This window comes from Idiotropiscis lumnitzeri, chromosome 17 (assembly GCF_059441095.1).
Source record: "Idiotropiscis lumnitzeri isolate Australia: NSW breed Sydney's pygmy pipehorse chromosome 17, RoL_Ilum_1.0, whole genome shotgun sequence".
In the NCBI taxonomy this organism is placed as follows: Eukaryota; Metazoa; Chordata; class Actinopteri; order Syngnathiformes; family Syngnathidae; genus Idiotropiscis; species Idiotropiscis lumnitzeri.
Genome location: NC_142407.1, coordinates 2337618 through 2354501, shown reverse-complemented (window position 1 = coordinate 2354501; position 16884 = coordinate 2337618). Strand labels below are relative to the sequence as shown.

At 42.7% G+C, this 16884-nt stretch overlaps 1 protein-coding gene across 1 annotated transcript in view; it reads right to left on the bottom strand.

Moving 5' to 3' along the window:
- Positions 1 to 1954: 1954 nt before the first annotated feature.
- LOC148319697 (uncharacterized) overlaps positions 1955 to 16884 on the bottom strand; it is a 156339-nt gene continuing 141409 nt past the window's right edge. The window contains exons 5-7 of the mRNA XM_088280203.1: positions 13142 to 13318; positions 3659 to 3733; positions 1955 to 2202 (exon numbers count right to left, since the gene is read on the bottom strand). Of these exons, the coding sequence (XP_088136329.1) occupies positions 2200 to 2202; positions 3659 to 3733; positions 13142 to 13318 (255 nt within the window). The 3' untranslated portion in view covers positions 1955 to 2199. The remainder of the gene's footprint in view (positions 2203 to 3658; positions 3734 to 13141; positions 13319 to 16884) is intronic.

Sequence of the window (16884 nt, the reverse complement as noted above, 5' to 3'; positions counted from 1 at the left end):
CGGTTCAGGGGACACTCCGCAGGAACCTTTATGACTCAGTGGTTGCATCAGTTTTATTCTATGGAGTGGTTTCCCGGGCAGGCGCATCTCGGGCCGGGACAAAAAGAAGTGGGACAAATTTGTGAGGGGGGCCAGCTCTGTCCTGCGTTGCTCCCTGGACTCTGTGGACTCAGTGGGGGGCAAGAGGATGATGGCTAAACTGTCATCAATGCTGGAGAACCCAGCCCACACCTACAGGGCACGCTAAAAGCACTCCACAGCTACTTCAGTGATAGACTGTTACATCCTTGTTGTGCAAAGAAGAGATTTTGCTGCTCCTACCTGCCAGCGGCTGTCAGACTGTTAAACAAGAACATTGGATTGTCTACAAACGAGCGGGCATTAGTGCAATTGTGCAGTCCTAGGATTTAATACTCAACACACCCTACTACTGTAATCTTATTCAATGGTGTATTTATATTGACCAACGACATTTTTTTTTTTTTATCATTGCTGTATTTTTATCATTGCAGTATTTTTTTTACCATTGCAGCATTTTATGTATTTCCCCTCTGTACTATGGACACACCATAGGAGTATTTCCTTAGAATTAGAATGGTGAAGGATGTGTGCAGATACATGAGGATTTGTGTATATACATATATATACTGTGAATATTTGCTTTGGTTTGCTTTTCCCAATGTTTGCTGCTAATTTTACACATTAACGGCTACATTACGCCGCTGTCTCTGTGTGACCTATATCTTTGCTGCTGTAACTGCAAATTGCCCCATTGTGGGGTTAATAAAGGCCATCTTTATCTTTATCACTCACCTGCACCGGCGATCCGATCTTGGGTTTTTGATTAGAAACTGTGGTCAGTCTGGAGCCTGGAGTCATAACACAAGAGCTGTGGTCCGATGCAGTCTTTTTTGTGTCAGCCATCCGATCCTCACAGTGTTGTTTTCGTCAACGAGGACGAAAATATTTCTTGACGATAACGAGACTATGAGCTAAACATGGCTATTTGACGACGAAAACATGACGTGACTGAATTTTCGGTGATGAGACAGGACGAAATTGTTAGCGTGTGGTCCGTCAGACATTCAATATTTATGACATCCCTTCCTATTGTGCATGTATTTTCTTTCAGAAAATTGCGATTCTGGTGCAACCTATCCTCGCTTGGGCACGCCCACCACAGGGACAGCACGCAGGTCGCTCACACCGGCACAACAAAACACACACACGTCTGCGGTCATTCGTCTCGGCTCACAGGCACTGACACGCTTTCCTTTGACGGACCATGGCGACAGTGACACGCGGTAGGCTACTTCGTTTTAATAACAGCAAGTTGTTGCAAGTAAAAAGACATGTTTGATAGAGTTTGTACTTGTGGTACTGTATTAGAACAAGTCTACTACAAGTCCATGTTTCTAAAAGCTTTTTATTTTGCTTATTTATATTGCTTTAAGTGAAACAAAGCCACAACAGTTGCCAAATAAAATTTTTTGGTTCTAATCTTATTTTGGAGTAATGAGCAGTGATTAACCTGTTTGTAATGCGTAATCCTTAGTAGTCGATCAGTCGGCTAAAACTTTTTGGAGTTTTTGTCAACTAAAACTAGACTAAAACCTTTTAGAGTTTTTGTCGACTAAAACTACACTAAAACTATCACAGATACGACTGCCTAAATGTGACAAAAACTAATAAAGCTTTTTTGTCCATTAGACTAAGACTAAATCTAAAATGCCTGCCAAAAACAACAGTGGATCCTCGCTCTCTTGCCCGCCACCTCACGTTGTAGGAACCGAACACCGTCATTAGTTGAAGATCCCTTGTATTTATTTTCTCTCCATTTTGAATTTACAAGATACCGGATGGCAGATTATAATACATTCTGGAGCTAGAATAGTCATTTCAACTTGAAAAAAGTAGCACTTTAAACTTTAGAAACAACACTTTAACAACTTGGTTTTGGCACATTTGTAAATTTATTCATACATTATACTAACCACCCCCTCTACACAAAAATAATATAATCAATCAATCTGACTATCAATCAATCAATCAATTTGTATACAAATCTCGTGTAGATTGTTAATTGACACCAGCTGTTGATTCACGTTAAGTCGGAGGGTGAAAGGATCGTTATCCAAAAATTGGTGCAGCTGGGCCATTGGTTTGGCATTGTGCAACTTCATCTTCAACAGCTCACACTCACTGTGAAGAACATATGGAGAAAGCAAAAGCAAGTGTCCTGTTGTCTTAGTATTCAAAGCATATTTGATTTGACGTTTAAATCCACCTCTGTAACTGAATTCCATGTTAAAATTGGACTGGTGCACCACACGACAAAATATAAGGCCGGGTCGGGTCTGATCTGGTTTTGTATTTCTTAGCCCAAAAACTTTGTATGTGAATTAATAGTTCATTCAAATCAGGACTGAAAACATGTTTGTTTACTGCAGCATTCTGATGAATCAATCTTCGTGTTATCTTTTAATTTATCTAGACTGATAATAGGTTTTTATTAATTATAATCTAATTATTTGAAATTATTCCATTGTGATCTTTTGTTTCTCTTTCTGTAACACTTTGTTTTATATAAACCACTCTTGCTCATAAAATGTACAATACAGTATTTGCGGCCCATTGGTTCTATCCTACAAAAACATGAATTTCCTTCCACTGCTATTTGGGGTTAGCACGTTGGCCTCACAGTGCAGAGGTCGTGGGTTCGATTCTAGCTCTGGTTTTCCTGTGTGGAGTTTGCATGTTCTCCCGTGCCTGCATGGGTTTCCCCCAGGTACCTAGGGGCAATTTAAAGTGTTCAATTGACCTGCCATGCATGTTTTTGGAACGTGGGAGGAAACCGGAGTACCCGGAGGAAACCCACGCAGGCACGGGGAGAAAATGCAAACTCCACACAGGAAGGCCGAAGCCGGGATCGAACCCACGCCCGCTGCTGTCTCTCACTGTGAGGCCATCGTGCTAACCAGTCGGTCACCGTGCCACCCCACTTAGAAACATTAATCAGTAATCCATGCATTCGTTACATCCCGGCAAGATTACTGTAATGCACGGAAGAGGGAGCACATAATCCCAATTCTGGCCTCTCTTCACTGGCTCCACCTGCCTCAGGTCTGCGGACCACACACCACTGGTGGTGCCCAGGGCTAAGCTTAGCCTCAGAGGCGATGGAGCCTTTTCGGTTGTCGCTCCTTCCCTCTGAAATGATCTTCCTTTAAATGTTAGGCAAGCCCCCTCTGTCCATTTTTGAAAACTCGTTTTAAGACACATTTTTTTCTTTGGCTTTTGGTGCAACCCGAGACTGTTAACTCTTCTGTTTTCTAGTGTCTATTCTATAGGTGTTAGTATCATTAATTTGCATTCTAATTTACTGCTTTCACAATCTGTTTTATTGAATTATTGCTGTTTAATGTTATTCTTAATGTTAAGTGCATTGTTACGCTATACAAATTAAGTTGCATTGCCATAAAATAAACGGATGGACAGATGGATGATTGGATAATTGGTTGGTTGGATGGATGGATGTAAATATGTCAACATTGAAAATAATATAAAAAGCGAGTCCCCAACGGTTTCATTTCATTTGGGATTTTTGTTCCTTCCTTTTCCCAAGAAAAAAAACTCGGAACAAAACATTGGGTCTTACCTCCGAAGTGTTCTGCCCAACACAGTTCACCAACAGCTCTTCCAACTGCTGCACTGACTCAGCCATGAAGTGAACCTGACAAACATAAATTAACCAGAGCTAAAAGGCAGTGTTATTTATACACCATAGTACATTGCATACACGAGGAAGGTCAATGTGTTTTACTCAAAATGTTGAACAAACATTTCATTTAAAGACAAAGTTAATCTTAGCGCTACCTCCCATTCGTAAACAGCTCAATGAAATGTACATTTAAAAGTACATAAAAACAAAGAACTGAAGACATTTTAAAACATGATTGACCAGATGGATCATTGATTGTCCATCCAACCATTATCAATACCTCTTCTCCTCACAAGGGTCGGGGGGTGCTGGAGCCTATCCCAGCTATCTTGGGGCAGTAGGCAGGGTACACCCTGAACTGGTTGCCAATCAATCACAAGGCACAAAAGGACAAACAACCATTCACACTCACAATCACACCTAGGGACAATTTGGAGTGTTCAGTTAACTTGCCATGTATGTTTTTGGAGCACCCTGAGAAAACCCACGGTAGGCGCGGGGAGAACATGGAAACTCCACACAGGAAGTCCCTTCGGCATAATCTCCAGGGACACTATCTCACCCGTGACTTGGGTGTGCTGAGGGCTGATGGTAAGGATCTTCATCTGATGAGGAAGACCCTTAAGTCCCGGGGCGATGGCTGCTTCCTTAAGCAGAACGGTGCGCTCAGCACCATCGTCGATGATTGCATCGGTTGACATCTCCCTACTGTCATGTTGTAGGACAACAGGCACCATCTTAAGTAACATTCTGGGGTTGTTACCACGCACTGGGCCTACGTGGTAGTAGCGAATCTCCTCAGTCTCAACGGATGGGTCTTGGTAGCCTCCTCAGTCTCTGGCTTGGCTTCTCTTGTGTTGAGGTCATGAAGGACTGTGAGGTGTGTCCTGCCACACGCCTTAATGCGACAAGGCCGCTTCAGTGTGCACTGCTTGGCCAGTGAATAGAGTCTTTCAGAATAGGGATAGCCGATGAAGGTGCTCAAAGCAAGGTCTGCTCAGTTATGGTGGACACCGGCCATAGAATCAACCCCCGACCAGAGGCCTGGCTAATCGAGCATCCCCCACACTCTGACCCTCCTCCCCCTTGACAGCAAACCTTTGTTTATATACCTGATTTTTTCCCCGTAAATCAGGGGGCAGCTGTTCTGAAGGTTTGCATGTTTATAAAAGCATCCTTTAAGTTTTGAATAAGAGAGGGGAATATTTTCTTTATGAATGTTACTTTAGTTATAAGTCAATGACATACACAGTTGGGTAATACTTATGGGTATAATATATAATATAATATGGGTAATACTTGTGCATTGTTTAATATTTGGGACATGAATTCATGATACTGCTGTATTGTTTTCAATACTGTTTTGCCTCATAATATTGATGTGGCGCAAGCAATGGACAATACGCTCATTTCATTGGTCCCAGGATGCTACGCGATACCCATTGATGACGTCAGAGCTTGCTTGCCTGGAGAGAAGGGTCCGGCAGCCGGGGCTTTACTGTTAGGACACACTGGGCGGTCCTGTCAGTGCTCAGTCGACCAATGAGAAGGATCCAGTTTGAACCGGGGTGTTCCCAATACGACAGCGTCGCGCAGTGGGCTGGTAATATGATCAACCTATTTTATGGCGTTAGATTTATGCCACAACTATGCAAGCATATCAAATAACGCGTACAAAAACATGTTTTGCGCGTACATAAATGTGTTTCACATGTAAAAGACCCTCCTAGTGTATGCACAAAACAAGTTGATTCACGCTGATTCAAGCATGCGATGCAGGCGTGAAAATTGTGCCACAATTCTTAACCAATCAGGAGTCGGACACTAGGGCTGTTTCTGATTGGCTGTTACAGTCCAATCGTAACTCAGAGGTAAAGTAAAAAAAATACAATGTAACTTTATTTATATAGCGCATTTTACAACAGCTGGAGCTGTAACAAAGCGCTTTCCATATGGTGTAATACAAATAAGAATAGAATGGTGTGGCGCGATTGCAAAACACTACCATGGTGACATCTAATGATGAAGATGCAAATGCACAACTCCGAGAGGTGATTTTCTATAATCAAAAAAAAAAATTTACAGAAAAATGTTTATAGAAGCATATAGAACTAAATATAATGTTAAGCCAATCAAAGATATTTGAAAAAGTATATTTTGGAAAGACTACTAAAACAAAAGAACAGCGAGTTAGAATGTGGTATTTGACATTACACTTATGTAATTGTGCCATAAATCTAACACCATAGAGAACAGCCGACACAGGATTTGGTGTGAGGGGGCGTTCCCGTTAAAAAACGGTAAAACCAATTTGTGGCTGCAGCTGGACCATATTGCCCCTGGACAGAGAGTGTGCGGGAGTCGCCGAACGGAGTCTATTAAAAGGGTAAGCTGTTCTCCCTAACGAAAAAGAGGATCGCTGGCTCGGTCGGCAGCGAAGTGGAGAAGATTGATTACATTAACTTACGCTGTCCGTCGAACGAAGTGTCGTCTCTGAAAGGAGATTCTGGTGCGGTGAACTGTGCTGCCTTGAGCGTAGCGTCTCAGTCAGATATCAGGCTAGCAAACATCCAGGCTAGCGAGCTTGCTTCAGTGGGATAAGTGAAGCCATTCTTCCTCGCGGGAGAGCCCCATTGTCCTGGGACAGTGTACCAAGCCTTTCCCTCACCAGTGAAGATCGACCTTCACCTCCCCTTGGGTCAAGCTACATTCTGCGCTCCCACCTGCGCTTCCTACGGAGAGGAGAGCGTACTCGGACGAACCTGCCCCCCCGCCCCAGCGCATCGCACAGGATACGCCCAGAAGGATGATTTTTTTCCTGATGTAAGCCTCCTTTCATGAGCTCCACCAACCCGGGCATCGCATTGGTGCCAATTAATGTTCGGCAAGGACATTTAATTGTATTGAAATAAGGGTGAATTTAGCATTGTAATTAGGCTGAATTATTATTTCTAAAGATATTAAATTTGTATTCTGGCTAATTGAATCGATTGCATTATTGTGCCAAAGTGGTTGTTACTATTATTATTATTATTATTATCTGTTGCTTCCCCTCAATAATGTCTGGGATGATCGTATTGAATGCTGAGCTGCAGTCCACAAAGAGCATCCTGGCATAGCTCTGCTTTTCCAGTTGGCCCAACACAACATGCAGAGCAGTGTAGATGGCGTCCACAGTGGATCTGTTAGCTCGAAATGCAAACTGGTTCGTATCCAGTGTGGGAGGAAGGCATTCTCTGATGTGCTGGAGAACCAGTTTCTCAAAACACTTAATTATGACTGGTGTGAGAGAAACAAGACGGAAGTCATTCAGGTGGGTTGTGGTTGACTTTTTGGGGACAGGAACACTGGTGGAAGTTTTCAAGCAGGAGAGGATGACTGCTTGAGCCAGGGAGCGGTTGAAGATCCTGCAAAAAACACGTGATAGCTGGTGGGCACATGCTCTGAGGACTTTGCCTGGTATTCCGTCAAGGCCAGTAGCTTTCCTGGGGTTTACTGCCAGGAGCGCACGCCTCACATCATGTTCTTCTAAAGTGAGGGAGGGGGTGTTGAGACATGGGGTGTGGCCGTTGGGGTGAGTCAAAGCGAGCAAAGAAGCAGTTTAGCCCCTCCGACAGCAGCGCACTCAGGTCTTCTGGTGTTATGCTACCTCCTCGGAAGTTGGTGATGCGCTGTAGACCTTGCCACACCTCCCGTGGTCTGTTGCTGGCAAGGTGGCATTCTAGCCTCCTCTTATAGTCTATTTTGGCTAGCTTAATGCCTTTTTTCAGGTCAGCACGGAGCCATACTGTACAGAGCTCTGTCACCTGACCGGAAGGAAGTGTGATGGGCCTTGAGGAGTGAGCGAGCCTGGCTTGACATCCAGGGTTTGGTGTTTGGGAAAGTCCGAATGGTCTTGCACAGGGACACAGTTTCCATGCAGAACTTGATGTAGTCCAGTAAACACTGTGTGTAAACATCAAGGTCCTGATGATCAAATAGGTCCCAGTCTGTCTCTTGGAAGCAATCCTGTAATTCACCCATGGCGGTCTCATGCCAGGTTTTCACAGTCTTTGTGGTGGGCCTGAATCTGCGTCTGAGAGGGTGTACTCAGCTGTGAGCTGCAAGGACAGGTGGTCTGACTGGCCGAAGGGGGTTGGGGTATGGCTCTGTCCCCGTGCTTGATGTTTGAATAAACATGATCAATCGTGTTTTCTCCCCTTGTTGGGCACTTAACATGCTGGTGGAACTTCGGGAGGACAAATTGGCCTTATTAAAGTCTCGCGCTACTATTTGAAAACCATCAGGGTGGGTCCGCTGTTGTTTGTAGATGACGCATGCGAGTAGCAAGAGCACCGTGCTAAGTGTTGGCATTGGGAGGGATATAAACAGCAGTGACGATTACTACTATTACCTCCCTCGGGGGGAAATAAGGCCGACATCTAACGGACATATACTCGATGTCGGGGGATGAGTGCTTCTCAACGATCATTGCTGTTACTGCACCAGTCCTCATGCACGTAAACACAGAGACCTCCACCCCTGCTCTTACCGGGGTCTCTCGTACAATCTGCGCAATGAAGCGAGCGCCCAGCTCGCTGGATGCAAGCGTTGGGAACGTTGGAGTGCAGACAGGATTCTGTTATGGCGATCACACAACTGTCTGAATATCGTGGTTTCCCAGGATTTTTAATTCCAGATAGTCAATTTTATGGACTCCGGATTTGGTGTTGGTGCGGTCGAGACTTGGCAGTGGTTGCTTGTGGGGCTGCTATCGTAATTTCAGTAGGAGACCTGCAGCCCCGCTTCTGCTTCCTCTCCCTCCGTCGTCTGCATTGCCTCCCGGTCCCGATGACAATCCACGGTGAGCCAGGCACCCTCGGTAGTTCGTCTAGAATTTTGTGATCATAGCAAAATTCTTCTGAGACGGCTATTTTGTATCAACAATCAATGTCCACGATGTCCTGGCGGGTGTATCGATATTGTGCCAAAGATGGTGTCATTAAAAACGAGCATGCATAAATAAAAAGTAAGAAGAAGCACTGGAGGGGAGAGCCGTGAGCCGCTGCGTCCATACGCGCCGCCATCTTGCAAAAAAATAAAAATAAAACTAGAGCTGCGAGCAGCTATAAAGGGCCCTCGCTACCCTGGCAACGTTGGGGTACCGGCACGTTGGAAATGTGAAATATTTACGAGAAAAAACGTGAGGAATCTTCAAGAGGAGTATTTGTGGAGTTAGAGTTAGAGCAGTTTTCTTTGCCAAAGCTTCGTCAATGTTAGAAGTGAATTAAAAATGGCCATTTTTCTGCCAATTTAGCACGTGGCTCCCAGAGACTACTTATTATTATGTCTCTGCTTTGTACATGCTTCATCAAATTTAAAAAGGTTTGATGAAATAAAGATCCGGGGCTGTTTCTTTCAAATGTTCAAGATGGCGATAGCTAGCCATTTTAAAAAAATTAAACGACAAACTAATAAAATATTGATGAATTTGCCAGGCCTGATTTGGATGCAAAGTTTCATGAGTTTTCATTCAAATTTCAAACCTCAAAATAAGCGAAGTTGTAAACCTACTCTGAGAAAAATATCAACCAAAATAACTTGGATTTGCTTTAACCAGTAAGTGGCTAGTAAGCGCTACCACTACGATGAAAAATAAGTTGGTAGATGTCTTCAGGGTTGGACTTTCCTCAAATGTGAAAATATTCTAGAAGTCAGGATCATCTGATTCATGTTACGGTAGCTTTGTTGCCACAGCGATAAATACATTTTTGCGGCACCTTAATGGCTACGCCCTTTGCCGAAAAGTCACAAAATTAGGTTTAGGCTGTTGTGACAAATTTTTAATCGTCTTCGTTAAAAGGGCTTCGTATATTAAAATGTAAAAAAATATATATTCTAGAGGGCGATAGAGTGCCATTTTTTAAAAAAACTGCACGAGTGACTAATAAAATATTGATGATTTTGTCAGGCCTGATGTGTGTGTAAAGTTTCATGAGTTTTCGTTCATATTTAGAAGCTCAAAATACGTGTTGTTTTATTGGCAATATGTGCGATGCCACGCCCACAGCTTTTGACAAAAAATGACGAATTCCGTATTGTGACATCCTGAAGGCCTAAACACTCAGCCGAGCAAGCATGAGGGCAACCTTGTTAACCCGCTCGGAGAAAAATATCAACCAAAATAACTTGGATTTGCTTTAACCAGTAAGTGGCTAGGAAGCGCTACCACTACGATGAAAAATAAGTTGGTAGATGTCTTCAGGGTTGGACTTTCCTCAAATGTGAAAATATTCTAGAAGTCAGGATCATCTGATTCATGTTACGGTAGCTTTGTTGCCACAGCGATAAATACATTTTTGCGGCACCTTAATGGCTACGCCCTTTGCCGAAAAGTCACAAAATTAGGTTTAGGCTGTTGTGACAAATTTTTAATCGTCTTCGTTAAAAGGGCTTTGTATATTAAAATGTAAAAAAATATATATTCTAGAGGGCGATAGAGTGCCATTTTTTAAAAAAACTGCACGAGTGACTAATAAAATATTGATGATTTTGTCAGGCCTGATGTGTGTGTAAAGTTTCATGAGTTTTCGTTCATATTTAGAAGCTCAAAATACGTGTTGTTTTATTGGCAATATGTGCGATGCCACGCCCACAGCTTTTCACAAAAAATGACGAATTCCGTATTGTGACATCCTGAAGGCCTAAACACTCAGCCGAGCAAGCATGAGGGCAACCTTGTTAACCCGCTCGGAGAAAAACATCAACGAAAAGAATTAGTATTTGCTTTAACCAGTTGGTGGCGCTACCACTACAAAAATAAGTTGGTAGATATCTCAAGGGCTGGAATATCCTCAAATGTGAAAAATTTCGAGATGATCGGATGATCTGAGTGATGTTACAGGAACTTTTGTTGCCAAAGAGAAAAATCAGACTGTGGCACCGTCGTGGCCACGCCCTTTGCCAAAAAGTCACTAAATTTGGCATTGACTAAGATCAATGTCTTGAGGTGGTTGTGACAAAAATGTAGTCGGATACGTTAAAAGGGCTCCGTGTAAAAAAAAAAAAAAATAAATAAAAAAAAAATATAATTTTTTGTTTACACTAGGTAGCGCTGTGTATATAACAGAATAAGAACATGTAGATTATCTTCAGGTCGGGGCGTTTTATGCACAGGTGAAGTTTTGGATTTTTTGGAGCATGTGCAGGGGAGTTATTAAGCATTTTGTCCAATGTGGTGACACCCCCCCTTTGAAGTTAATTAAAAATGGCCGACTTCCAGTGCAATTTAGCTCATGGCTCCAAGAGACTTTTTTGTAGGTCTTGGCCTTATACATAGCCCATAGAATTTTCAAAAAGCTAGGTGAAACACACAACCGGGGCTACTTTTTTGAACATTTCTAGAGGGCGATAGAGGGCCATTTTTAAAAAAACTGCATGAGAAACTAATGAAATATTGACGATTTTGTCAGGCCTGAAATGTGTGTTTCACGAGTTTTCGTTCATATTTAGAACCTCAAAATTAGCGTTGTTTTATTGGCAAACTGAGCCAAGCCACGCCCACAGCTTTTCACAAAAAAATGACGAATTTTGTATTGTGACATCCTGAAGGCCTAAACATTCAGCCGAGCAAATATGTTAACTTGCTCGGAGAAAAACATAAACGAAAATAATTAGTATTTGCTTCGACCAGTTGGTGGCGCTACTACTACGATCAAAAATAAGTTGGTAGATGTCTTCAGGGCTGCAATATCCTCAAATGTGAAAAACTTCGAGAAGATAGGATCAGCTGAGTCATCTTGCCAGAGCTTTTGTTTCCAAGGTGAATAATCAGACTTTGTGGCACCGTAAAAGCCACGCCCTTCGACGGAAAGTCACAAAAATCGGGATAGGGTAAGATCAATGTTTTGAGTCTTTTCCAGCCAATTTTCAGTCGGATTCGTTAAAAGGGCACCGTGCAGTACGTCAAAATGTAAAAAATGATATTTTTTGTCGCCACTGTGTGGCGCAAGGTGTATAACTGAATATAAACATAGAGATGTCTTTGGGTACCGACTCTTGATGTACATGTGCAGTTTTGGATTTTTAGCAGCATGTACATTTTGTCCATTGAGGCGAAGGAAATATTAAGTGAAAACTTTGAAGCCCCGCCCCCGTTATATAGTATTTCGTAATCTAAAATTTTTTGCCTCAGGTCTTAGGATGGTACAGCCGGAATTTTAAGGCAATCGGATGAACCCTCAATGATCAGGGTGCAAAAGAATGACCCCTGTAAACGTGCAAAAAAGGGTGAAAGTTGGACTTTCAAAAATTCATAACTCACTTCCTGTTCATATTAGACTTTTGTCGTCAAAGAAATGATATGTACATCATGGGGTACTACACGTGCCCGGCAATTTTCGGAGGCCGAGGTCGAACGGGCCAGGATGTACTTTGATTTTTCCCATTCTAGTTGGCGCTAGAGAGCCATTTTGTTGCGTCGTTTGAGACGACGCCAAAATATGACATTTTTCGCCATGCCCGATGAGACTGTTGGTGATTTTTCGTGCATGTTTAGGGGGTCAAAAATGTGATCAAACGTTAGGAAAATAGATAAATATTAATAATAATAATATTAATAATAATAATATTAATAATAATAATTTCTAAAAAAACAAAAGGGACCTCGCAGCGGTCGCTGCTCGGGCCCTAGTAAATCAAACTCTCAAAATACGTTTTGGTTTGCCAGGTTGGATCGCATCTTCCCTTTCCAAAAAACCATCAGATGGTGATTAGTTGACAGCTCTGCCCCTCTCTGTACCCGTGTGTCCAAAATATGCAGCCGTAAATGCGATGACAGAATTTACAACCATTGCCAAGTCTCTACCTCACCAACGCCAGATCCGTGTGTCCAAAATATGCAACCGTAAATGCGATGACAGAATTTCAAAGTGGATCATCGAGCTGCGCCCTACGGTGTACTGGTGCCCAGTGCACAACGGGACACCCTTATGCTTGAACATGGTGTACGTTACGGACAATCCATGATGAGTACAGAAGTGGCGAGCACTTGAGTTTAGGGGGGAGATTACTCCCAATCACGTCCTTCCAGGTCTCACTGTCAGTGCCCATGTGAGCCTTGAAGTACACAGCAGAAGGATAGGAGTCCCCCGAGGGAGCACTCTCCAATACACGCTCCAAGGAGTCCAAAACTGTGGGTACTATACTGGTCGGTGCATAGGTACAAACAACAGTCAGGACCACCACACCCACGCTCCCCCTTCACTCCACCCTAAGGCCAAGGGAGGCAAAACCCAGAAACAACTTAGCTCCTAGTATCATTGGGACACACAAACCCCTCAGCTGCATTAAGTTGGACCAAAACCAAACAATATTGGGTACGTTACTTTCTATGGGATCAAGTCTGTATATCCTCATATTCGTAAAATTTTCAGTACATACCTCCACACTAGTTGTCCGTTGAAAGTGTCGAACCAGTCCAATGATACTTTTGAGGTTGTCTTGAATGGAGAACATGGATAATTTTTGTGCAGCTGTGATCACAGTCATCTGAGAGTGCAACATACAGTGTTTGTCTTCTATGGCTTTCAGTCTCTCCAGCATCACGAGTGAGTTCTCCTGCAGGAAAAGTGTCAGTTAATAGTTTATGTAAAATTTTAAAATAGCTTGTTGTCAGAAGTAATTATTAAAGCTCGTGGGAAAAAATTGTTGAAAACACAAATCAAAAATAGGAGGCCAAAAATAATACTAATAATCGTGTTAATAATTTGTTAGCACAGCTCAACAAGTAAATTTTTATCTCTAAAAATTAATGAACACACGAAACAAAAGTTTTGTCAAAAAAAAAAAAAAAAATAACTCGAGAGTATGAAATAAATGCATCTATATAATATTTGGATTTATTTTTTTTTTATTGTTATTACATTTGCATGAGTGTGTACAGATACACCATACAATAAATGCATATAATCATACGATCCTGTGAATAAGATCCCAAATCTTCCCCCCTTTTTAAGTTCTTCCCGGGCAGTTCGTTCCGGCATCATGGCGGACCTGATTTATTTTTAACTAAATTATTCATTTTGTAACATCGCCCTGAGATCAACTTCAATCGTTGAGCACGCAAAAAATATATATATATATATTTACATTAACATTATATTATACGGCTATGAGTTTGTCTGTCCTAATGATCCTACAAGCTAAGTTGTCTGGGGCTTTATGCCCCTGCTAGGGTCACCCATTGCAAAAGGGTCCTAGGTGAAGGACCAGACAAAGTATGGTTGGATGAGAATTGCCCAGATGGCTCTGGATGTTGAGGCACTGTTCTGGTTGACACGTCTCTGCAATATAGCGCGGACATCTGGAACAGTGCCTCTGGATTGGCAGACCGGGAGTGGTGTACCCTCTTTTTAAGATGGGCGCCGCGAGGGTGTGTTAGAACTACTGAGGAATCGCACTCCTCAGCCTACTTTATAAGGTCTAGGGAGTTCGTCACAAAGTAGAATTTCAGATTCAAGAGGAGTTGTGTAGTTTTTGTCGCAGCCGTGAAAGAGTGGACCAGCTCAACACCCTAAGCAGGATTCTTGAGGGTCCATGGGAGTTCGCCCAATCAATCGGCACGTATTCTGTAACCTTGACGAAGGCGTTTCACCGTGTCCCATGGGGAGTTCTGTGGGCGGTACACACTGAACCTCCTGATATGGGCTGGCCAATCCCTTTACCACACATGGCAGAGTTTGGTTCACATTGCAGACAAGAAGAGGGAGACATTTCCAGTGAAGGTTGGACTCCCAAGGCTGCCTTTTTTCACTTACTCTGTTCATAACTTTTAAGCAGCCGAGGTGTTGAGGGTGTCCGGTATGGTGGCCTCAGTATTACATCTCTGGTTTTTGTAGATCACAGGTGTCAAACTCTGGTCCTAGAGGGCCACTTTCCTGCATTTTAGCCCATCTCCCCCGGCTGCAACACACCTAATTGAAATGAACAGGATACTTATCAGGCTTCTTCAGAGCTTGCTGATGTGCTGATCATTTGAATCAGGTGTGTTGGAGCCAGGAGAGATTGAAAGCATGCAGGAAAGCGGCCATCCAGAACTGGAAATTGACACCTACGTTGTAGATGATGTGGTACTGTTGGCTTCTTCAACCCGTGATCTCCAACTCTCATTGGAGCGGTTGGGATAAAAATCAGCACCTCCAAATCTGAGCCCATGGTCCTCAATGGGAATAGGGTGGAGTGCCCAACCTGCCCCAAGTGGAGGAGTTTTGGTATCCTATGGTCTTGTTCACAAGTGAGGTCAGGATGGAGCAGAAGATCGACAGGTGCAGTGTCTGCTGTGATGCGGACTCTGTATTGGGCTGCCATGGAGAAGATGGAGCTGAGCCAAAAGGCAAAGCTCTCAATATACCTGTCGATTTATGTCCCAACGATCACCAGGTTTTTAATCTCAACTGGACTTTTCTGGTTAAGTATAGGTTAAATAAAATAAATAAAAAATATATGGGCTGTGGTTATTAGCTTTGCTTTATTGTTTTAAATTCAACGCTCTGTTGCGCTATAAATGACGCCTGGTGAGATTATGCTGCCTGTACTGAGACCACACCTTAAGTGGGTTGGTTTCCTACGTGGTCATTGGTATGGTATTTAAGGTATATATACACACACACACACACACACACACACCCCCACACACACACCCCTATGGGTTTTTATGGTTTGCGGTGACCGCTTCTTTATTCATCATTTGTGGGGACTACCTTTTCTAAATGAGCTAGAGCTGTGAAAAAAATCAGGCGTATGTACTACGGCCTTATTAGCCTATACACGCCTTAAAATAACAGAAATGATGGAGTCATGTCTGGACCATGTCATATGAGGACAAAAAAAAACCCCGATTTTTTGTGGTTGATGGGGACTTAATTTGAATATATGTAAATTTATTACCATAAGTCACACAGGGTCCCCACATGGTACATGTGATTAATGGGGACCTTACACAAAGTGTCACTTACTAGTACTAATATTGACAAATGGCAAGCATTTGAACTAAACTGTCAAATGAGTCCTCTGAAGACCATACAAAAATATCAATTAATATAAATATTTAAGTTGAACCCATCCAATTTTATATTTTTTGTTCGTTAAATATAGTTTCAACACGTAGGTTATACATCTCCGACCTGTTCTGGAACTTCCAATCAAAGAACCGGACTGTTGTATTTCCTAACACTATGAACAACGTGTGATGAACAATAACTATGTACATGAGCTATATAAATAAAGTTGTATCGTGTTTAAAAAGAAAATAAAATCAAACATGAAATGTTGACACCTTTTAATAACACGTTGGTCAAATAGTAATACAGTGTACATAATGAGCAGGGTGCGGCTAACCAACCAAAAATGTAGTGGCGCTGGAATTTATTTTTGGCAGCTGAAATTCTGTTGCAGATATAAAATATGGGGATCTGCCAGTCGGGCTTTAAGTATTTCTGCTACTGCTTTTAAACATTTCTCACAGTCCGTTTTTCCTGGGACGAGAAAATAATTGATGAACTTCATCATGTGCATTTCCACTGCTTGAACTTGTCCTTACAAGCGCCACGGGGGTGCTGGAACCCAGCAGTCTTTGGGCAGTAGGCAGGGGACACCCTGAACTGGTTGCCAGCCAATCGCAGGGCACACATAGACGAACAATCATCCGCACTCACACTCACACCTAGGGACAATTTAGAGTGTTCAATCAACCTGCCATGCATGTCTTTGGAATGTGGGAGGAAACCAGAATACCCGGAGAAATCCCACGCAGGGACGGGGAGAACAAACTCCACACAGGAAGGCCGGGGCCAGAAACGAACCCACAACCTCTGGACTGTGAGGCCATTGTATTAACCAGTCGCCCTCTGTGCTGCCATTATTAGTTTTAAATAACATTTATAAAGAAATATGTCAACTGTCAAAATCATCTGGACTTCTTGTCATCATGGAGGAGCGCGAAGAGCTAGCAAGCTAGCCCAACGCGCGTAACTTGTGCGTAAATGCTTCACTAACACTTATAATTACAAATTACCCACAGCTCCAATATTTAAACGACATATAACCAATATCATCTGCTAAATTTGTCACTGGGAATTAAAAAAGATACAAATACATTTTTGAGGTTAATGTCATTTCTCAGTCAC